This window comes from Symphalangus syndactylus, chromosome 5, assembly GCF_028878055.3.
Source record: "Symphalangus syndactylus isolate Jambi chromosome 5, NHGRI_mSymSyn1-v2.1_pri, whole genome shotgun sequence".
NCBI lineage: Eukaryota > Metazoa > Chordata > Mammalia > Primates > Hylobatidae > Symphalangus > Symphalangus syndactylus.
The window spans coordinates 38,515,935-38,540,212 of NC_072427.2; the positions used below are offsets into that span (position 1 = coordinate 38,515,935).

A 24,278-nucleotide genomic window follows, 5' to 3' on the forward strand; every position below is an offset into this window, starting at 1 on the left:
CATATATTTGAAGAACAGTCCACTCTCTGTAGATCATTTAAAATGACTACCTTTAACGAAGCTAGTTTGTATTACTTCATTATTCTGGTGCCTTCACCTCAGTCACTTCCACTCACTTTCTCTACTGACTTGACATAAGCATCCAAATGTTGAATTTTATAAAATGTTTTGCTACAAAAATGTGTAAGTGTTGCAGAGTATCAGCAACACATTAACATAAAATGATATATAATGTATCTTTGTAATTATGGGAGAGATCATAAATCTTAAACACCCATTGGTTTAGAAATTAAATAGTTCTACTTAGTTCTCCCTAAATTACTCCAAATTTCTGAAATTTACCATTCATCTGAGTATTTTGTGACTACCCCAAGGATACATTTTTTAAATGACTTGGCTTTCAAAAACGCAATTAAGTTAATAAAATTCAAATGCAGAAGTGCCACTAGGTCTTTAAAATTTCAGCCCACTCCCTATTGCCAATAAGTCTATGGAGATGAACCACTTCAGTTAATTGCTTTTATAAACAGTTACCAAATTTATTTTTCTGCATCTTTCTAGAAGATCTTAATTGTTCTTACAGCTTTACAGGAAAGCTATTTTAACTTTTAATAAGTCTGGACTTCATTCATCTTGCTACACTTATATTAACCAGTTATTATTACATTTTACAAATGATATGGTTTTGGACTCTTTAAACAACAAGAAGTTTCAACATTACACTCCAATCCCTCCTCCAGGTAAATGGCACAAGGCCTTTAAAACATTTCTGTTTATAATCCTGGCAGCTGAATGGTTTAGACTTGAGATTACAATTAGATTCTCATCAATTTTGGATTTGCCAATGATATATTTCCATCATACATCCTAACGTCTTCTACTTCTTCTTCCATTGTTACATAAAAGATTTTCCCCCCTCTTCTTTTCTGTGGGCATCTATATTTTCTCTTCAGAGTTGATTTAAATTGTTAATACCTAACTATAGAATCTATTACACTGTAATCATTTTTTATCTGTAGGTTAACCTAGTTCTAGGGAAAAAATGGTGTGAAGCTTCATGTGTTTGTAGTTCCCATCAGCTAAACAGAGTACGTAATATATAACAATGTACAAAAAGCTTCACCTCTTGAGGGCAATGATTCATCTTAAAGAAGCAGATACCATAGAAAGAAAAAAGTATTTGCAAAAGTTTTATTTTAAAGGATCAAAAATAAATACTGCACATATACACAGAGAAAATCCCCTGATATTTATGTTCTTTGATGCACACTTTCAATACATGGCACCTTCATCTTCTTTATTGAGAAAATAAACTGTTATGGGTCCATAACTGGTATGCACAGTCTCTGTGACTCTGGCAAATAACCAGGAGCCAAGTCCATATAATAAAGTTGGAATACCTAGAAAACAAATGAATACGTATAAACATCAATGCTTATTAATCATGCAAGTTACTAATCACATATAACACTCTTCAGCAATGTTAACAAATTACAATGTGATAAAATATAAAAATATTACTCAACATTGACTCTATGATTATCTAAGAGCTCAATTTCATCAACGTGGAACATGATGGCAATTATGTGAGTCCAGAGGTTTTCATACTATAGACAAGGCGGGTATAAATGTTAATTCAAGTACTTCATAAATTCATTACCCTCAAATAATCATGAATTCTATATTCTTTTCATAAATAAGAAAATGGAGAAGAATACTCATTAATTTAGTTGTAGATGCTCCTGATTATTAGCCTTGAGCTAAAATTACTAAGTTAACACTACTGTTTGTTTTTTGTGAGATGGAGTCTCACTCTGTTGCTAGGCTGGAGTGCAGTGGTACGATCTCGGCTCACTGCCACCTCCGCCTCTCCTGCCTCAGCCTCCTGAGTAGCTGGGACTACAGGCACGCACCACCACGCTCAGATAATTTTTGTACTTTTTTAGTAGAGATGTGGTTTCACCATGTTGGCCAGGATGGTCTCGATCTCTTGACCTTGTGATCCTGGGCCTAGGCCTCTGAAAGTGCTGGGATTACAGGTGTGAGCCACTGCGCCGGGCCAACATTACCGTTCTTTAAGTTAGTAGTAACACTAATGGCTGAAGTAATTTTTGTACAACTTAAAAGAAGCAGGGTCAAAGAGCTGTCTTTAAAATCTAGGGCAAAACCTAACTCCAAGTAAGATTTCAGTACAACAGGCATGAGAAAAAAACTATTATTAGCATTTTTTCAATTGATCTGAAAACAACCTTGTTTCAACCAATTTGAAATAGATATATAGTAGACTCCAACATGTGTTTCTTCTTTGGAATTGATAAGATTTGCTACTTTATTTGAGATTAGTTGCTATTTGTGATACATGAAACTAAACACACTATCCAGAGATCTGTATTAAGCACTCACATGCATATAAGACTGTTGGACACAAAACAAACTTTCACAATTCCTATCTTTTTAAAGGTACTTATTTAAAATCAATGACTACTAACATATTAAAAACATATGTAATAAAACCATAGGCACATGAATCAATAACAAATACTGTATGCTCTGGACAAGCATTAATTTTATGCTCTTATGTGGGAAATGGGCAGAAAGTGACACTTTAAAAGGATAGCTGTACATTTGGAAAATCACTTTCTTTCTAGTAATAAAGTGGCTGGGCACTGTGGCTCACGCCTGTAATCCTAGCACTTTGGGAGGCCGAAGCAGGCGGATCACCTGAGTTCGGGAGTTCGAGACCAGCCTGACCAACATGGATAAACCCTGTCTCTACAAAAAATACAAAATTAGCTGGGCATGGTGGCGCATGCCTGTAATCCCAGCTACTCAGGAGGCTGAGGCAGGAGAATTGCTTGAACCCAGGAGGCAGAGGTTGCAGTGAGCCGAGATCACACCACTGCACTCCAGCCTGGCAACAAAGACAGACTCCATCTCAAAAAAAAAAAAAAAAAAAGCAACACATGCTCTGGGCTAATCATATTGCTAAATTTTTGTCTTATTTTTCTGCAAGAATATATTTGCTGTGTTAAGCTCTTTTTGAGTGTGTTTGCTGAACTACTTTGTGCTTACTCCCTGAAGCTGCATTCCAGCCACTGTGATGCCAGAGATTAATCAGGAGAAGCATCACATCACTAGCTGGTAATGAGGAGAAGGGGAAAAAAATGCCCATTCAGGCTGGCATCTCTCTATTTTTAGGAATATACTGGGTCACAGTTTGTCACCATCACAGGGTTCCCAGGAACGCCTATGAAACCTTTTATAGTGTATCACCTTCTTTGCCCTGATAATGTCCAGAAGAATCTCTAAATACCTCAAGGGAATGTCATCAAAAAATCCACAAAAACTAGAATAATAAAGCTGCTTATAAATCATTTAACCACAAAGAAAATAAAAGGCAAATGGCTCAGGGGTGGGAGGTGGAAAAAGAAGAATATGAACAAGCTAGGCAGAAATGAGAGAGAAGTAGAGGGAGTCGTTGAAATAAAAAATAAATTTAAAATGCAGTATCACAACTTCAAAGCTGAAAATCAATGGAGTGAGGAAGAAAAAAAATAGGCTCTAGAAGCAATTACTAATTTTCTTAGCATACTGAGACTAAAATATATAAAATAGGCCTCTTAAACCAAGGCTAAGTATATAAATTTAAGGAATACCTGGTGACACAATTTTGTTTTATAGTATTTATCATAGTTTTCAGTTAACATATTGATTTAAAAAATTCATACTTTTGAAAAATCACAAAGAAATAAACGGTCAATATCTTTTCAGCCAAAATCAAGGGCTGATCAAAGATTACTAGCTTAATAACTACATTATGTCTTATTAAAAAATAACCAGCATACATTAGCAGTAATGCTGTTTGACAGGAGATGGAGTTATGATCTGAGTCAGAAATTCTGTATTTTTTACCCCTTGCTGTCTGTTTATTTAATGCAGTCAGACTAATACTCAAAATGGGAAGGTTTGCCACCTATATAACTTATATATTACAAAATCTTTGTAGCACATATGCTTTAAAGTCTGTAAGATTCTATGAAAAATTCAATTTTTTCTGAAAAATTAAATTTATATCTGAAACATATAACATCAAATGAACCTGAAAATCAGTTCTTTGCACAATAATTCACTTTGAGTCAGCTGAACAGTAGGTAAACCACTGTCAAATTAAGCACTTTAAAAAATTAGTAATTCCTCAGTAAATCTCATTCATTCCAATGGTAAGTTGCTTTTCTTAAATCTCAATCTACTTCTCAGCAGGATACCTAGACTGGTAAACCATCAGTAAAATGTCAGCTTCCGTTGAAGGGAAGACGGAGGAGAAAAGGAGCAAATGTGTAAACAGAAATCTTTATTATTTACAAAATGGAAAAATGAATTACTCTAGTAATTACTAATATGGAAAGGAAGAAGAGGAACAAAATCCTAAGTATAATATTAACAGGCTATGTACTCGATCATCCAGAGAGACGACTGTACATCACAGAATAGGAAAGGACCTATTATCTAATTCACATCCCCTCTACCTTCAGACAAAAATTAAAAATAAACGTTACCAGATGTGTTCACCACTTTAAAATATTTTTTAATCCCCTTTATCAGTATATCCCAATTTGTATTAAAGCATGCATGAGCAAAAAGTTGTCCTTTTTGCTTAACTTAGAACTCTTACTCCCATTTTAGCAGGATTTTTAGAATGTCCAAAAGACCATACAGACCATTAAATCACTCTCCCACATTAAAAAATAAAACAAAAAGCACTACAACTATTGTTTCTTTCAACTTTAAACGGTTTTAACTTTCTATGTGTGGAATATTCTGAGTATCCACTTTTTTTGGATGTCTTAATATCTATATCTAAAAGAGAGGCCCCTAATCATTAAAGTGCTCTCAAACAAAATGTAAACACTAAAAATGTGACTTTAAAGGGAAAAAAAGGCATTTGGCTCATGGTTTACCTATAACTCTCCCGTTATGCTTTTCCTAACCTATTATTCTTTAGGGAAGAATGATTTCTTGCTTATGAAAAATGCTAAAATAAACTTATACTTCTCGAATCTAGTTAACACTCCAGTCTTTCCAAATAATTTCGAATTGAATTTCCTAAGTCACCTCACCCTTCAACTTCAACCAACCTCCAAAGTAGTGGGCATGCGCTATACAGTCCATCAGCCAAATAACAAGAGGCATTTTTAAAGGATAACACGTTGCTAAATAATTTTCTCCTTACAGGACAGTCCAGTGGAATAACGGCTCAAAAAGCCCACGACTGACATATGTGTTATTATAAGCACAAATACAGACTATTTTTAACCTTAAAGGACGTTCAGATTATGTAATAGTATTAGTAGTACGGCTGCGCAGGGTTTAGTTTTAATCCTGGCTTTAAAAACCTGGTTGGGTAACATGGTTCATTCAGCTCCATGGCTAGATTTTGAATCACTGAAATCTAGATTGATTTTATACCAGCTATTAGTAAGTTCAAAACATCTTGAGGCCTTCTGTTTTTCCCCTGACCTATAAAAGATACACCCATGTCCATGTTCGTACCTCTTCTGTCATTAAACCAAAAGAAAATAAACACCTAGTGACAGTAGACACCCTCAGGGCATCTCCATGAAAACACACAAATATTAAAGATCTTTAAAAATCTCTTAGGCCTAGCACCTCAATAAGCTGTTATGTCTGGTGAAAACCTTTGGTGCTTTTAGTAAAACGAACTTGCCGGGAATTCATATAAAGAAAATAAAAGAAACTTAAAAGAGTAGTTCCAGTTATTGCAACATAAACGCAGCTGCAAAATGATGTTCACGGGAATGAGTCCTGCCATGCAGTAGGACGGGTGTCAACCTCAGACCACTTTCCAGGGGGCGTTTCCTGACGCCCCCTGGCTTAGTGCCCAGGCAGGGGTCGTCCCTGGTTAACACGGGCAGGACAGGAGGGCGGCCCGCCCCTCCCTAGGCCCGAGGACGCGCCCGCAGCAGGGGAGCGGCTTCGGGAGCCAGGAGCTCGGCAAGCTGGGGATCCTTGGGCGAGGAGTACAAAGGACCCGAGGCGAAGCCGGCGCCGGGAGGCAGAGCTGACCCCCGCGGGACTCTACCGGCCTGCAAGCGTTCGTCACGTGCTCGGTGGCTGCGGGGCCGGCCGTCCCGGCTGGGCGGGCTTCACCGCGTGGGCGCGGCAGTCGCCACTCACCGAGGTTGACGACCTTGAGCGCCGTGAAGAAGCGGTTCTGCCGGGCCAGGTCCTGCCAGGGAGCCTTGGAGCAGTGGTACTTGATGAAGGGGAAGCAGCCGGTGCGCAGGACGTGGTAGTTGGCGCCCTGCACCGGCCAGTTGAAGTGCGAGAGGCCGAACTGGTCGTTGCGGACGGCGCTGTAGGGCACGCAGAAGGAGGTCCAGTGCGGCAGGCGCCGCTGCAGCAGGTGCTGCGTCAGCACCTCCGAGGCGCTGGGCTTGGGGAGGGCGGCGGCGCGCGAGGACCACGGCATGCACAGCAGCAGGCGGAGCGCGACCTCATGGGCCCTCCGCAGGGCCTCCATGGCCTGCCGCGCCGGGGACGCAGGCCGGTGTCCGCAGCCGCCGGCGCGCAAGCGCGCCCCCGGGCGAGCGGCGGGAAGGCCAGCCGGCGCCGCGCGGGTGCCCGAGAGCCCCCGGGGTGCGGCGGCGCGTGCGCACAGCGGCCCCGCGGCCTCCCGCTGGGGGTGGAGTCCGCGGGACGGGAGGCGTGACCTGCGCGAGGCGGAGGGTCACCTGCGTCAAGGAGCTGGTTTTGAGTGGCCCGGTATGACCTCACGCCGTCATTAGTAACTCTGGGGCAGGGGAGGGATTCGGGGAGGTCTCGTCATTTTGGGTCTGAGGAAAATTCAGGTGGAAGACAATTAAATAACTAACCACCTCCGCAAGGGGCAGAACTCAAACCCAGGTCTCCCTCCCACGCCCTGGGCTCCGGGGAAACCCTTGGGTGTCGTTGTTGAAACAGGACGAGGCGTCCTAAGGGAAGTGAGTAGACAGCGGAGACCCCGGGTCTGCGTTGTTTGGTAAGGCCGGGAGCACTTTTGTGTGTAGGTCCTCGCTGTCGGGTTCACTGTTTAAAATTAGTCCCAGAGATTTCAAAATCAAAAGTTTATTTAAAAACCTCACGTGTCTCGGTGCAGCGTCTGAACACACAAAGGCACCTCCTTCTAAGAACCTGGTAGACGGACCAGGAGCCTCTTATCGACCTTTGTGGTCCTCAGTCACCCATTACCAATCCATTACTTTCAGAAAACCTTTGCCCAAACTTTGCAGCCTCCTGAGGCAGTAACTTACAGACACACCTGCTTTTGAAAAAGCATTTCCTCTTTTATCCTAAACTCATTTTGTTTGGAGAGGCCATACATAAACAAGATGATGTGTCTGAAACCACCTTATGTAAATGAGGTACAGTAATTACGGGTTAAGCATCATATAACAATTACTATCGTTGCTAAAAACTCAAGGGGGATGTAGGATAGTATGGCGAAATTTTATATTCCCCAGTTTTTTTGAGACGGAGTCTCACTCTGTTGCCCAGGCTGCAGTGCAGTGGTGCAATCTCGGCTCACTGCAACCTCTGCCTCCCAGGTTCAAGTGATTTTCCTGCCTCAGCCTCCTGAGTAGCTGGGATTACAGGCGCGCACCACCACGCCTGGCTAATTTTTGTATTTTTAATAGAGACGGGGTTTCACCCTGTTGGCCAGGCTGTTCTCAAACTCCTGACCTCGTGATCCACCCGCCTCGGCCTCCCAAAGTGCTGGGATTACAGGCGTGAGCCACTGCACCAGGCCTATTCCCCAGTTTTTATTGAACATTGAGCACCCACCAACATATGCCGAATCTTGAACTTTACAGGATTTGAACTTGAACTTTACCTTATAGAACTTGAACTTGATAGAATTTCTTTTTCTTTTCTTTCTTTCTTTTTTTTTTTTTTTTTTTTAGAAAGGATGTCACTGTTGTCTAGGCTGGAGTGCAGTGGCTCGATCTCTGCTCACTGTAACTTCCGCCTCCTGGGCTCAAGAGATCCTCCCACTCTCAGCCTCCCAAGCAGCTGGGACTGCAGGTGTGTGCCACCTACACTCGGCTGCTTTTTTTGGTATTCTTTGTAGAGGTGGAATTTTGCCATGTTGCCCAGGCTGGTCTTGAACACTTGGCATCAAGTGATCCGCCTGCCTCGGCCTCCGAAAGTGGTGGGATTACAGGTATGAGCCTCTGCACCTGACCAAATTAAATTTTAAAAAAGAGTGGAGTCCTTTTTCAAATGAAATCTATTGAAGATCCCCAACATATAAAGTTGGTTAAAACTTATGCTTTAGGCCGGGCACGGTGGCTCACGCCTGTAATCCCAGCACTTTGGGAGGCCGAGGCGAGTGGATCATCTGAGGTCAGGAGTCCGAGACCAGCCTGGCCAACATGGCGAAACCCTGACTCTGCTAAAAATACAAAAATTAGCCGGGCGTGGTGGCACATGCCTGTATTCCCAGCTACTTGGGAGGCTGAGGCAGGAGAATCGCTTAAACTCAGGAGGCGGAGGTTGCAGTGAGCTGAGATCGTGCCACTGCATTCCAGCCTGGGTGACAGAATGAGACTCCATCTCAAAAAAAAAACCAAAAACAAACAAACAAAAATAACATATGCTTTATTACTAAGCATAAGTTCAAACATTTTTTTAACTTTTTTTACTTATTTATTTTTTAGGCATGGGTTCTCACTATGTTGCTTAAGCTGGTCTGGAACTCAAGCCAGTCTCTCACTTCAGCCTCTTGAGTCGTTGGGATTACAGGAGCCACCATGTCCAACTGTAAGTTCAAATTTTTTATATTAACTTTATAGATAAATTAAAAACAAAACAATGAAACCTCAGTGTGTTGTTGTCTTGGATTTTCTTTTGTTTTGAGCAGAAAGGGGATTCATCGGAAGAAAATTAGGTAGCCCAAATAGTAAACAAGAAGTCTAGAGAACCAGGCTCAGAAAATGGGAAGGAACCAGGAGAGTCCGAACAGCAAAGACATAGATAAGACGAACAGGAACTAGTCTGGTGAGCATGCCATTGCTGGCCCCACTGCCACTGGACTCTTGATCTTGTTGCTTGCAAAATGTTGAAGCTCGTGGTTTGGTTGTGAAAGTGGATCCTTTGAATTGAGTTGTTCTTATCTCCAGCTAAAACAGTGGAAAAGCTAGGGGGAGAAAGCACTCAGGACACGTGACATTACTTTAGAAATGTAATTCTCGGCCGGGCGCGGTGGCTAATGCCTGTAATCCCAGCACTTTGGGAGGCCGAGGTGGGCAGATCATGAGGTCAGGAGATCGAGACCATCCTGGCTAACATGGTGAAACCCCATCTCTACTAAAAATACAAAAAAAAATTAACCGGGCGTGGTGGTGGGCACCTGTAGTCCCAGCTACTCGGGAGGCTGAGGCAGGAGAATGGTGTGAACCTGGGAGGCAGAGCTTGCAGTGAGCCAAGATCGCGCCACTGCACTCTAGCCTGGGCGACAGAGCAAAACTGTCTCAAAAAAAAAAAGAAATGTAATTCTCTGCAAGTCCCCCTGCTGAAACTGCCTGTTGTGACCTGAGACCAGTTTTATCTGTAACTGCTGAGATAACTTGCAGCAACTCTAGGATTAATTCTCCCCACTGCTGTCCCTCACCTATTGGAGCTTGCCAGCCCCTCAGAACCTTACTAGTGCCAATGAACTTTCTTAAAGAGCACTATGTAACATTTTTCTGTTTTATAAAAGCTCCAACCTTCTCTTTGCTCTTCGGACATGTTGAAGACCACCTGGTCTGTGTGTATATACCAAATTGCAATTTTTTTCTCCAAAAAGGTGTTAAATTTAGAGATTAATCTCTTTATCTTTATTTTAACTTCAACATAGTTGCAGTTACAGTAGACTCAGTATCCAGTTGATTTCTGCATCTTCTGTTTTGGTTGTACACTATCAAGAAAATTCCGATTTCTTCAGAGAAGTAGATACAAATAAGAGTGGTTTTTAAATTATGCACCTTGAAATCCGGCCATGTGCTTCAATTACAAAAATGGCAGCAGGAGATTAATTATGAGATCTACACTGAAATGACTTAACCTCAAATTAATGTGTGGGCAATTTGCAATATGTTAAATTTTGGCATTGTCTCTCTTTTGGCAATATAAAAATCATTTTAAAAAAACATGACATTTGAATTGAACATGTGCAGAACCCCTAAGTATGTCTGAGAAACCCTAGGTTCTGTGGCATATGAGATGAAAACCACTGACAAAGAGAACCAGATATTTCATATGTTCACTGCATTTTCGCGTCAAGAAGGCTTGGGAAAGGGCTAGCAAATTGAAGGACTTCTGTTGGGAGCAGCTCTCTTGGCTAGACCTCATCAGCAGTGAGGGTTTCTCTTAACCTGAGGCTGTTTCACTATCTCCCTTTCTTTTCTATTCTAAGGTAGAAAGTTCCCCCAAAGACAGACGAAAATGGTGGGCCACACCCCATATTTAAGAGTGTTTGAATGAAACATTCCCCTACCTAAAGATACAGAGATGGAGAAAATAGCATCTCTTCTGACTTTAAGATTATATGGTGCCACTTCCATAATTGAAATAAGATAATTTCTCAAAACAACAACAAAAACCAACCTGCAACTCAGATCACATGCATGATTTTCTTTTCGGTTCCAATTCTTCATGGCTGTGAAACAAAGGGGCCTAGGGATGTATGCGAAGGTTGGCACTCAAAAGACTAAGTCGATGTTTTTTAAAAAATTGTATCCTATAATTAAGAAAGCATGAAATACATTTTTCCACATAGCATAGAGAAATGGCATATCTCTTAGAAGGAACCCCTTAAAATGATTATAAAGACCGATACTGTGCACAGCATTTAGCATGTGCACAAATACTTCATGCTGCTTCTAGAAGGGACTTTGCACTCCTGTTTTTGTTTTAAAGGCATATAGAACATTGTAGGTGCCTAGAACATATTGAAAATGAATTTTAGGCCGGGCGTGGTGGCTCTTGCCTGTAATCCCAGCACTTTGGGAGGCCGAGGCAGATGGATCACCTGAGGTTGGGAATTTGAGACCAGCCTGACAAACATGGAAAAACCCCATCTCTACTAAAAATACAAGATTAGCCAGGTGTGGTGGCACATGCCGGTAATCCCAGCTACTCGGGAGGCTTAGGCAGGAGAATCGCTTGTACCCAGGAGGCAGAGGTTGCGGTGAGCCGAGATTGCACCATTGCACTCCAGCCTGGGCAGCAAGAGTGAAACTCCATCTCAAAAAAAAAAAAAAAAAAAAAAGAATTTTATAAAATTGATAAATTAGGATATATTAAAATTAAAATTTTCTATTCATCAAAAGGCATATTAAGAGAATAAAAAGGTAATTGATAAAGTGGAAGAAGTATTTGCAATGCATGTATCTGAGAAAGCATTTGGGTATCTAGAACACACTCATACAAATCATTAAGAAAAAGACGATTCAATAGAAAAATGAACAAATTTTAATGGACATTTTATAAAGGAGAATAACCAGTGGTTCAATAAACGGGTGAAAAGTGCTTGATTTCAATAATTATCTGAGAAATAGAAATTAAAAACCTCAATGCAATACCATTACACACCTACTAGATTGGCTAAAGTAGAAGAGACAGAAAATACTAAGTGTTGGTTAGGGTTTGGAGTAATTGGAACTCTTATACATTGCTGGCCCCCATTTAGGAAAAATTTTTGACAGTATAGTACTATATATATATAATAGCTGAATATAGGCGTGCCTTATGACCCAGGCATAACACACCTAGGTCTGTATTGGCATTTGTCTGCTTGGGCTGCCATAACAAAATACCACAGATTGGGTAGCTTAACAGAAATTTATTTCTCGCAGTTCTGGAGGCTAGGAAGTCCAAGATCAAGATGCTGGCCAATTGGGTTCCTAATGAGGGTTCTCTTCCTGGCTTGTACGTGGCTGCTTTCTCACTGTGTCCTTGCGTGGTGGAGAGAGAGCTCTGCTGTCTCTTCCTATTTATTTATTTGTTTATTTATTTATTTATTTATGTGTATATTTATGTATTTATTTATTTATGGTTTTGAGACAGAGTCTCATTCAGTTCACCCTGGTGTGCAGTGGCACCATCATAGCTCACTGCAGCCTGGAACTTCTAAGCACAAGCGATTCTCCTACCTCACACTCCTGAGTAGCTGGGACTACAGGCACACACCACCATGCTCAGCTATTTTTATTTTTTTATTTTTTTTTTTTTGTAGAGATGGGGGTCTCACTATGTTTCATTTATATATGGTGTAAAAGCAGGCAAAAACTCATCTATGCTGTTAGTGTTAGAAGGCAAGACAGTGATTAGTTACCCTTAGCGGAGTGGGGCTAGGGGGAAGCCCGTGATTAGAAGGAACATGAGGACTTGATCCTTTCTTGATCTGGATGCTGGTTGAATGAGTGTATTCACTTTGTGACAATTATTTTAACTGTACACATTGGATATGTGTATCTTTCTCTTTCTTTCCTCCTTTCTTTTTCTTTTCTTTTCTCTTTTTCTCTGTTGAGGCAGGATTTTGCTGTGTCACCCAGGCTGGAGTGCCATGGCATGATCATGACTCACTGCAGCCTCTACCTCCCAGGCTCAAGAGATCCTCCTAGCTCAGCCTCCCAAGTAGCTGGGACTACAGACCCGTACCACTATGCCCAGCTAATCTTTTGTATTTTGTATTTTTTGTAGAGACATGGTCTCACTTTGTTTTGCAGGCTGATCTTGAACTTCTGGGCTCAAGCGATCCTCCCACCTTGGCCTCCCAATGTGTTGGGATTACAGGTGTGAGTTGCGGCGCCCAGCTGATATGTATACTTTTCTATGTGTATATTACACTTCAATAAAAAGTTTGAAACAGAAAATGAGTTCTACAGGTAGTACTGTATATTAACACATCCTGTTGTTAGCGTTAAGTATCTGCAGAGAACATGTCACTGTGGACTTGACCCAGATCTGATCCTGTACATGTACAGAATAGTTATTCTCATGTTGCTTTTCTGATCTTACTGTGTGATCCTGATTTACTCATATATTTCTAAGTGTGATTTAAAACAGAATAGAGTAGGGATGTAGTATTCAACTCACTGCTATTCCCAGAGAGAGAAGTATAGGAAAGTTACTGGGTGCCTATGTCAGCATGTTGGTAAAAGATAAAGGAACTATGAAAAAGAGATAGGAATGTTTACATTTAGGATTTTATTTTAAATTTCTACTTTGAGGCCTAAGGACCTTTGGTTCCAGGAAAGAAGGACCATGGAGAGGATGCTGTCCCATTCATATTCCAGCATGCTTTAGAACTTAAAAATAGATACTCACAGGAGCCACAGACATGGATTTTCTAGAAACCCAAATCTGCTTAATGGCTCAGTGCCCTCTAAGCCATGCTCAGCACCAAAAGAGATGGCTTGAGAGACCCCTGCAGGTGGATGAATGTTCATTAATTCTCCCCCCTCCCACCAGTGGCAAATGCCACTCACTGCTCTGCTCCTGTATCCTTGTGTTGCCCTGGCAAAGACAATATACATTGGCTTTATGCAAAATTATCCTCATGGAAGTACTGAGTTATGGCAGAAGTCATTAGGAAAGGAAGGAGCTGCTGTATTCTTATCTAGATCTTCTTGAGTCCTTCTGTGGAACTGATTGGTGTTTTGAAAGCCCCCAAGGAGTAGGCTGGCAGCTCAGGCTGCTGTTACAGAGTGGCAAGAAGAATTACTCTAGTAAAGCACTTTACTGTTAACACAGTGGGTACAGACTTCATCCAAAGGCATCTTGTATCTCAACTACTGTCGGTGTCTGTCTTCACTGGAATGTAGACTTCCTAAGGCCAGGGATTTATGTCTGTTTTATTAATTTTTGTGATCCCAGCACCTAAAACAGTACTTGGCATGTGGAAGGCACTCTATTTGTTGAATAAATGAGGGGTATAGGGGAAAGTAGGTAAAGTGAATACAATTAGTACATTTGAAGGATGTCGGAGAAAGGAAATTACAATATGTAGGGTCAGTGGTTTTAAATTTTTAATTTTGATCGTTGGAGAAATTAAACTACAGAATAGGTAAGAAACGTATCCAAGGTCATATATCAGAATCAAGACTAAAAATCCTGTCCTCCTGGCTTTCAGTGTGCTTTTCGTTAGGAAACAGTTCTACTCCTGAAGCTGTCCTCTTAGGTTTAGCAAGAGTTCTGGACAGAAATAGAGTTAAAATTAAGCATTAATCAGGCTGCACTTTGGCCTACTTCCTTGTGACTGAAAGTCACACAGCACTACGTACTGACCACTTGCATCCCCACTGTTCCCATAGATGGGATTTCTGACTTTAGAATCATAAGGCTTTTCTTTAAGAATTGCTTAAGATGTTTTTCAGATCTCAAATTCCAGTGAAACAGCTACACCAACCAATTTGAAGACCTCCACAGAGGAACGGAATCACCATAAAAATCCACTTTCTTCATCTTTCTGTCTCATGGCTTCGCCCTGCACTCTTTGACCCAATGTTCTCCACTCTTTGGTCTGCCCTAAAACCCTTAAAAACCCAGCCCAGCCCCAAACTCCTAGGTGAGACAAATTTGAGATTTCCTCCCATCTCATTCTTTCTCTGCTACACCCCAGTGTCTTGGCGTATTACCTTGCTGTGCACATCAGGCAATGAAACGATTATGGTTATACTCCCATCTCCTGCTGTGAATGCTGATACTTTGGAATCTGGAGGCAAGGAGACATATTTGTGACTTTTTTTTTCTTTTTCTTTTTTGAGTTAGGGTCTTGCTCTGTCAGTCACACTGGAGTTCAGTGGCGCGATCTCAGCTCACTGCAGCCTCAACCTCCTAGACTCAGATGATCCTCCCTCCTCAGCCTCCTGAGTAGTTGGGACTACAGGCACATGCCACCACACCCAGCTAAGTTTTTTATTTTTTGTAGAGATGGAATCTCCATATGTTGCCCATGCTAGTCTTGAACTCCTGGGCTCAAGCAATCCTCCTGCCTCCCAAGATGCTGAGATTTTGGGCGTGGGCCACCCTGCCCAGCCTATATTTGTGACTTTTAAAACCTGATAATGACATATGCTGATAGTAACAATCCATTTTATGGGCATGTTTCCAGTGTCACAAATCCTCATATATTGGGGGAAGTATTGTGGCAGTATTTGAAAACATAGCCAAATAAATTCACCTTGTCACATGGGTTGTAGTTATGATTCCATCTTCATAAAGTGAGCCTTGTTTTATCAACAGATACATTCATGAAAAGCATGTGACATTTTGGTAACATGAACAATATTTTCACATCTAATCCTAAAGACGTTTTGGCTTCATTGCTGATCTTCAATGACAGTGGCTCTTAAACCTTTAGGTTTAAGTGTCTCTGCCCCCTCCCACACCCCATCTCACTGTCAAGTAGTTAATGATCTATAAACAAATACTGAAATGCCCTAAGGGGGCCCTCCATTTAAAGAGTCCTTGAATCATGTGATAATGGAAATACAGTAGTCCACCAGCTGATTGATGATTTGTCAGTTTAGGTTTTTGAAGTGAAGTTCCACTGGTATTTTCAGATGGTGGAGGTTTTTAATTTACTGCACAATAACACTAGACTTTCTCTAATTTTTTCTTTCAGGAGAAAACTTTCAAAAACGTTAACCTGCCTTTGCAGCTTCCATTGTGTGAAATACCACTTTGTGTGTGCACATTTCAGTTTCTTAAGCAAAAAGTGGCTACAGAGAGTATTAATCTCCATGTAATGATACCTGCCAGTTTCTGGGTGTCTATGTTATTCTAGGTGCTTTACATCTACTGTCTCATTTAAACAACACTCAGAGCAAAGTTTCATTTTCTTCATTTTCAGGCTGAGGAAATGAAATGTCAGAGGTCAGAGAGGGTAATGTGGTTATTCACAGTTGCAAAGCAGGCAGGTGGTGGAGCTGGGATTTGAACCTGTAAGAGCTGGACTCAAAAACCCATGCTTTGAACACAAAGACTCAGGAAATAGCATTCTAGACCCAAAATACAACCCACTTAGCCAGAAATCTGTCTGGCTGCATGCAAATTTGGGGGCATGCACGATGACTCAAAAAGAATGACTTTTTTTTTTTTTTTTTTTTTTTTTGAGATAGAGTTTCGCTCTTGTCCAGGCTGGAGTGCAATGGCACAATTTCGGCTCACTGTAACCTCCACCTCCCAGGTTCAAGCAGTTCTCCTGTGTCAGCCTCTGGAGTAGATGATTACAGGCATGTGCCACCGCACTCAGCTAATTTATGTATTTTTACGTATTTTTAGTAGAGATGGGGTTTCACCATGTTGTTCAGGCTGGTCTCAAACTCCTGACCTGAGGTGATCCACCCGCCTGGGGCTCCCAAAGTGCTGGGATTACAGGCATGAGCCACTGCGCCCGGTCAAAAGAGTGACTTTCAAAACTAGGTTACTTTTAAAAATTGATGTAAAACAACTATTTCTATGTATATTGAAAAGTACTTTTAGATTATCTTTAAAATGGAAAGCCATGTACTAATAAGTTTGGACACCCCCAACAAAGGTCCCAAATGTAAGTAAATTATCAAGCTGTAAAACTCGGGTTTGATTTGGGGAACCTGAGGAAAGTTTGGATTGTTATGCGGATTCTTTGGACTGTTTTTACAACTTTTCTATAAGCCTAAAATTTTATTCAAACAAAAATGTTTAGTTTTTAAAAGTTAGGTTTTAATTTAGAGAGCATCTGGCTGCAATTGGGGTGGGTATGAGTAATGCTGCTGCTATGGATAATATGCACATTAGTCCAAGCCAGCATCTCCGTGAACCACAACTTGGGGTTCGGCTTCTTTTTTTATTTCTCATTGTTATTCCTAATAAAGCAAGATGTTAAAGCTAACTACATGCTCTATTAATTATATGAAGGTGAACTTGAGTCATATTTGTTACTGAAGATGATTAATAATTACCAGTTCTGTGCACGTTTCTGGTACATTTCAGTAAATAAACAGCGTACATTGTTGGGTAGTAATTGATTAATTAGCACATTCATCCTACATAGCTCAATGGTCTAAGGATGCTGAGTTTGAGATATTGCTCATAATTATTACAAGAAACAAGTTTGTTTCATTTCTCAGTTTATTCTTCTGTACACTAATTTTTTTTCCCCAAAATCGAATGCTTAATGGTTCAAAACCTTTTAGGTTTTCTTCAGATAAATCACCTCATGAAAAATTGCTAGTCATAATCACAGAATCTTGTTTTTGTGTGAACTAGGGTGAAAACTTTTACAAGGCCAATTTTATCACGGGATCTTGCTGTTAAACTGGATCAAATACTGCAAATATAGGGCACTTCCCTACCATGCAGGAAATGCTCATTGAGCACCTATGCGCAACAGGGGCACTGGAATCTCATTTGCTTCCCAACCACATCAAATAAGCTCAGGATTGCAAGTGTCATCAGGTTGGCACTTTGCAGCACCAAGCAAATATACTGAGTAATCTTCAGAGAAGGATAACAGCATGCATTGGTCCCCATTTTAACTGTGCAGCAAGTTACGAATTTTGTTCTAATTTATTGAGCCAGCATGCGGTGGAGAGACAGAGTAGTCGCAAGAGCTATGGACAGGGAGTCAGGAGTCTTGGGTTTTTATCTCTATTCTTTTTTGAAGAAGCCATGTGACTATGGTCACATCACTTCCCCCTTCTCTAAGCATGGATCACTTATCTATAAAATGAAGGCTTCAACCAGGGACAATGAGGTATGGTGAAGAGACAGGTAGACCTACCTTTGAGTCTGGACTCCCCAACACTAGTTATATTATTTCAAGGAAATTATTTAACCTGAGTTTCTGCTCTGTTTACTTGAGTTTATTGTAGGATCAAACAAGATATGAAAATTCTTTATAAAGTACCGTATGAATATGTGTTATTAATATTAACTTTCTTAACGGGTTGATGCTAACATGGTATGTATTTGATGGCTGTATCAAAATGCCCATGTACCAGTCTAACAATAGGGAATTTATTTTTTTATTTTTTATTTTTTTTGAGACGGAGTCTCGCTCTGTCGCCCAGGCTGGAGTGCAGTGGCGCAATCTCGGCTCACTGCAAGCTCCTCCTCCCAAGTTCACGCCATTCTCCTGCCTCAGCCTCTCCAAGTAGCTGGGACTACAGGCGCCCGCCACCACGCCCGGCTAATTTTTTTGTATTTTTAGTAGAGACGGGGTTTCACCGTGGTCTCGATCTCCTGACCTCGTGATCTGCCCGCCTCGGCCTCCCAAAGTGCTGGGATTACAAGTGTGAGACAATAGGGAATTTTTAACATCCTTATGCCATTATTAAAATCTCACTGGGTAAGAATTTCCAATGTATCTTGATAATTTACTGCTAAGTAAAAAACACAGTCTGTACACTATGTCTGGGATGATCCTATTTCTAAGTTTATATATGCAAAGAAAAAAGAATCTGTGTAATAGAAACTCAAAATGATAAAAGAATAAATGCAGTATATATTAAGCAAGCAACTGTTACTACTAAGAGAGAATGTTCTAGGAGATATGTATGTGTATATATGTGTGTTTATATATATACATTTGTTTATATACATACTTTTTTTTTCTTTTGAGACGGAGTCTCACTGTCTCCCAGGCTGGAGTGCAGTGGCATGATCTTGGCTCACTGCAACCTCTGCCTCCCAGGTTCAAGTGATCCTCCTGCCTCAGCCTCCCTACTAACTGGGATTACAGGCATGCACCACCACACCCAGCTAATTTTGTATTTGTAGTAGAGATGGGGTTTCACCATGTTGGCCAGGCTGGTCTCGAACTCCTGACCTCAGGTGATCCACCTGCCTCGGCCTCCCAAAGTGCTGGGATTAAAGGCATGAGCCACTGTACCTGGCCAACATATGTATATCTTTAAATTTACAATCCATTGGGTGAGACAGATAATGAAGTAACGTATGTATTGTGTGATATTACAAAATACCACACATTGTTAATTGGCTTTGAAGAAAAATAGAGTAAGATAATAGAGAGTAATAGTGTTACTACTTTATGAGGGTGGTAAGGGAGGCCCCCCTGGTCTGGTGAGAGTTGGGCAGAGACCAAAATGCAGCAAGTGAGTGAGCCAGGCAAGCTGCGGAGGGAAGAGTGTCCCAGGGAGAGGGAATGGCAAACGCAGAGGACCTAGGCAGGAATCATAGCAGATACACTCCAAAACCTTGACAGTGGTTATCTCCAGGTGGTGGAATAAAAATTGATTTAATTTTTTTTCTTATGCTTTCCTGTTTTACAAAGTTTTTTTTTTTATGTGTTTTTGAAGAAGCTATGTTACGCTATTTGTTTTCTGGAATGAGGGTATGTTTCCATAATTAGAAAAATCAAAAACTTTACAGGCATCCTGAAAGACAAAGTCATCTTAAGAAGAATGTTTATGAGTATATTTGAAAGCTTATGTCATCTATAAGTTTTTGTTTTCATGTGTCAGTGCCAAGATCCTATGAGCCGTAGTGAGAATAAAAGGAGCAGACAGGTTTCCGCCTTGGCGATGAAGTTCAAAGAAGTGTTTACACATAAGTTTTTGTCATAATAACAAGTGTGGTCTTTGTAGAGGGATATAGAATCATCTTGCTTTCAGCTCCTTGTCCAGGCCTTGCTGCATGAATGTCAGAATACTTCCTAAAAAGGCTGTGCCTGCCCGCTGGTTGATGGTGCCCAGGAAACATGGTGGCATTTTAGGATGTCTTTAGAAGATGGGATTAAAGGTGTGAGGTAGAAATAGTTTCACCGTTTTATTATATCTCATGTATGCAGTTCACCAGTGATTATATTGCAAGATGGAATATTATGAAATGCATCTTCCATCTTTTTTTGGGTACAGGCAAATATTAAAGCTCAGAGACAGCACTGCAGCTACCCAGAGATGCTCTGGTTTGTACAGGGACAAAAATGCCCAATTAAAGTTTCTTATTCTCATTTCTTTTTTTTTTTTTTGAGACGGAGTCTCGCTCTGTCACCCAGGCTGGAGTGCAGTGACGCAGTCTCGGCTCACTGCAACCTCTGCCTCCTGGGTTCAAGCGATTCTCCTGCCACAGCCTCCCAAGTAGCTGGGGCCACAGGTGACCGCCACCACGCCCAGCTAATTTTTGAATTTTTTGTAGAGATGGGGTTTCACCGTGTTGGCCAGGCTGGTCTCGAACTCCTGACTTCATGATCCACCCGCCTTGGCCTCCCAAGGTGCTGGGATTGCAGGCGTGAGCCACTGTGCCCAGCCTCTTATTTCTATTTCATCTTTTTCCATCAAGATCTTCTAGTGCAGAAGGTATACATGACATCAGTTCAAATAAAAATGCTTTCAAAATAAGATGTTTCCATCAGTTTTGTTGATTAACAATAACCGAGAGCTCAGTGCCGAGACTGAAACCCAAAAAATGAAGGACATGATCCCAGTCTAAAGGAGGTGTTGTATTTGGCTTCATATGGCTCCTTTCCATAAGAAAAATATGTTGCAATGAACTATTCTAAAATGATGCAGTATTTTGCAACCATTTAAAATCATAGGCCTTTTGGATAGTAGATGGGGGTGTTTAAGGGGCAAAGTATTTTCAAAATATTTTCATCCATTGTTTCCAATAAATGGAAGAAAGCTGGAAGAAGAAACCACCTCCTTGCATGATATATAAAATTTTGGCCGGGCGCGGTGGCTCCTGCCTGTGATCCCAGCACTTTGGGAGGCCGAGGCGGGTGGATTACCTGAGGTCGGGAGTTTGAGACCAGCCTGGCCAACATGGTGAAACCCCGTCTCTACTAAAAATATAAATATTAGCTGGGTGTGGTGGTGGACACCTGTAATCCCAGCTACTCAGGAAGCTGAGGCAGGAGAATCTCATGAACCCAGGAGGCAGAGGTTGCAGTGAGCTGAGCTCACGCCACTGCACTCCAGCCTGGATGATAGAGTGAGACTCCATTTAAAAAAAATAAGAAATTAAAAAACAACAACAACAGCAATTTCATCTCTTTTATATACATCGATGATGGTGGCATAGAATTGTGGAACATCAGAGCTGGAAGGAAGCTTAAATATCGGTTCCTCTTTCTTATTTTATGTATCAGAAACCTGAGAACTAGAGAAGAGAAATTATTTGTTAAGGAAAGAGCTGAAACTAAAACCCTAAGACATCTAAATCTAAAATAGATGTCATACATATTCCATACCCATTTAGAATACCTACAGATGCCACATAATCACTACTCTGTCCTTCGAAATATTTGCAGGTGAGTGGAGGCATTTGCCCTTTTATGCATTCTCTGTGGTATGGCACAGAGTTGAATAGGTATGGCAACAAAGACATGGTCTGGATGTGAATTCTAGAGTATTTAGACAAAGGGCATTACGCTTAGAATAAAAACAATAGTTTTCATGCTATTGAAAACATTTTAAAATATGTTTAGTAATAACATTTTATTTTAATGAATATAATTTCACTTATAACATATTCTCCTAATACACGATTTTTAAAAAACAGCTTTTTGAGGTATTATTGACATTCATAAACTGCACATATTGACAAAGATTCTCTCCTTGACTAAACTCCAGCCAGGCTCCTCCCAGCCCTCTTCTTGACCAGGCCTTAACCTTGGCCTATGAAGACTTGAACAAACATTAACATAGTTTCTAATAGCTCGAGGCTGCAACCCTAGGATGACCCTAGCCCCCTCTTAAAATACCTGCCTGAGAAAACTCCAGGCTGCAAAAAGAATAAACTTTCTTATAGCCAATCCTAAATTAGGGCCCCGTCTCCCAGTCTCTGTGGGAGGGTAGGAGCCTAACTTCTGTACCAGTTAGCAAAACCAGATGGGTTTCACATGAACCAACCCTGCTTCTTGGTTTTTATTTCTCACTTCCTTGACTCTACCGAGCAGCCACTGTCCCCTCTTCTATTCCCTCATTCTCCCCTTACAATGCCCAGTCACCTCTCTAGAAGTTGAATTCAGTTTACACTGGACCCTTTTCCCTATTGCAATAGTGTATTACTGATTAAAATCTGTCCTTACCACTTTTACTAGTGTCCAGCCTTATTTATCTTTGACAACATTTAACGTGTACAATAAGTTTTGACATCTATATATACCCAATAAATCATTTGTATGTCAGTATAGTGAATATATTCATCACCCAGCATTTTCCTTCTGCCTCTTTGTAATCTTGTTCCTCCTCCTCCTCACCCTATTCCCACCCCGTCTCCCATCCCCTGGTTACTACTTACTATAGTTTTTATGTTTTAGAATGTTAAATAGGTATGTACGTTTTTTTGTCTGAATTTTTTCATTCAACATAGAGATTCTTCTATGCTGTTGATTTATTAATAGTTTATTTCTTTTCATTGCTCAGTGGTGTTCCATTTTATGGATATCCCAGTATTTTTTAATTCATTCATCTGCTGATGGACATTTGGGTTGTTTCCAGCCTTGGGGTATTGTAAACCAAGCTGCTTTGATCATTCCTGTGCAAGTCTTTGTATGGACATATGCTTTCTTTTCCCTTGGGCAAATACCTAGGAGTGGAATGGCTGGATTGTATGGTTGGTGCAGAAACATGATTTGTGAATGGCTGTATAGAAGTCTTTAATGTAGATATTTCATATTTTTAAAACAATACCCTATTATTGAACATTTAGACCTTTAGATTCTTCACTATTGTTGCAAATGATCTAATTTTTTGGCTCAGCAATGTGTTTATATTCAACTTGGAAAAATAAAGCCCCAGAAAATGAAAAGCGTGGAAAGGGAATCTGGAAACAAAGAGCATGTTCCTAAATCATTTTGAGTTTTTCAGTGATCGCAAAGTATTTTGTGTCCTCTCCTGGGAAACAAAGTGGCATGAATCTTTAAATGAATCAAAATTTTAATTTTAATTTGGAGTTTATTTCGCAACCAGTGGAAGGTCTGCTGTTTTGCTGTCGAGTTTATGGGACCATGATTTCATCCTAACATTCCTTATGAGGCGATTGGGCATGAATCTTTAAATGAATCAAAATTTTAATTTTAATTTGGAGTTTATTTCGCAACCAGTGGAAGGTCTGCTGTTTTGCTGTCGAGTTTATGGGACCATGATTTCATCCTAACATTCCTTATGAGGCGATTGCAGTAAACTTGGGTGTGGCCGTTTGTTTCTGGGAGCTATAATTAGCCATCTGGTATACTTTATAACAGTTTGTTAAATAAAAAAATCTTAAAATGTAGCATTTTGCTGACTTCTCTCTCTCCTTTCTGCCTGTGTGTGTGTGTGTGTATGTGTGTGCATGTGTGGTGATGCACATGTATATGGTGACAATTGTAAAAGTGAAACAAAATGTTAATGGCAAAGCTATATTTTTCTGTGCTATGTTTAGGGTCTTCCTATAACAAAAGTTGTTTTCACCAACAGATTTTTAAACAGCAGGGACGTGCTTATTATTTACTGTTTTGGTGTCTTTCCCTCATTTACATAAATACCCCAGAAACCAGCAGTTTAAAACTAATAAAAGCCAAGGCCCTCCATCAACTGCAATAAAGTTTCACAACCATGAGTTAGACTGTTAGAGTGAAAAATAAACCTATATATGTGGTTATGAAGGGTTTTTTTTGGAAAGTGTATAATCACATTTCAAAGTTAGAACTTCCATTTGAAGTAGCCATGTAATAATAATAAACATTTATATAGAACGCTTCATCTTTGAAACACTCTGCCAACATTGGCCAATTCATCTCGACTGCTTCCCTGAGGAGCAGGTACTATGCTCTGCCATTTTTCTACTTAGAAAATTGAGGAAAGTATGACCAGGCCCGAGACAGGGAGGGCTGGCCCTTATTATTCTGTGACTCTTTGGGATGTAATTCGTAACAGCATGCCTCAAGTTTCTGTTCCCCATTGATGAAGTCATTAATAAAACAATGGTATAAATAGTAGCTCTCTCGGCTCCAAGCTCTTAGATGCAGTCCTGAGCTTCCTGTGGCACACCTCTTGGAAGGAATTATATGTGGAGAAGATACAGAAGAGCCCATTGAGATGGGTTGATCCAAACTTCTTCCAGCAAGAAAAGTGAAGTCCAATGCTTCCCCCCTCCCCCAGCTGCCACCCTCACATTATCTTGGCAACTTCATTTACGGTTTTCCAGATGGGATTTACCATGATTAGTACATTTAAAGAGTTGCACAAATTTGTTATGCACATTAAAGCCAGAGGAACAGTAAAATAAAACTAATGAACATTTAC

At 40.6% G+C, this 24,278-nt stretch overlaps 1 protein-coding gene and 1 long non-coding RNA gene across 2 annotated transcripts in view; one reads left to right on the forward strand and one right to left on the reverse strand.

The window, feature by feature from the left end:
- Positions 1–1,177: 1,177 nt before the first annotated feature.
- On the reverse strand, positions 1,178–6,672 carry C5H15orf61 (chromosome 5 C15orf61 homolog). Its single transcript, XM_055278024.2, has 2 exons — positions 6,196–6,672; positions 1,178–1,400 (listed from the first exon to the last, which is right to left on the reverse strand). Exons 1-2 carry the CDS (start codon positions 6,539–6,541, stop codon positions 1,273–1,275), a joined length of 474 nt encoding a protein of 157 aa, XP_055133999.1. The 5' UTR covers positions 6,542–6,672; the 3' UTR covers positions 1,178–1,272.
- Positions 6,673–7,048: 376 nt separating this feature from the next.
- The window catches only part of LOC129482354 (uncharacterized), a 110,929-nt gene continuing 93,699 nt past the window's right edge, over positions 7,049–24,278 (forward strand). The window contains exons 1-2 of the long non-coding RNA XR_010120699.1: positions 7,049–7,421; positions 8,718–8,820. This is a non-coding gene — a long non-coding RNA (uncharacterized lncRNA). The remainder of the gene's footprint in view (positions 7,422–8,717; positions 8,821–24,278) is intronic.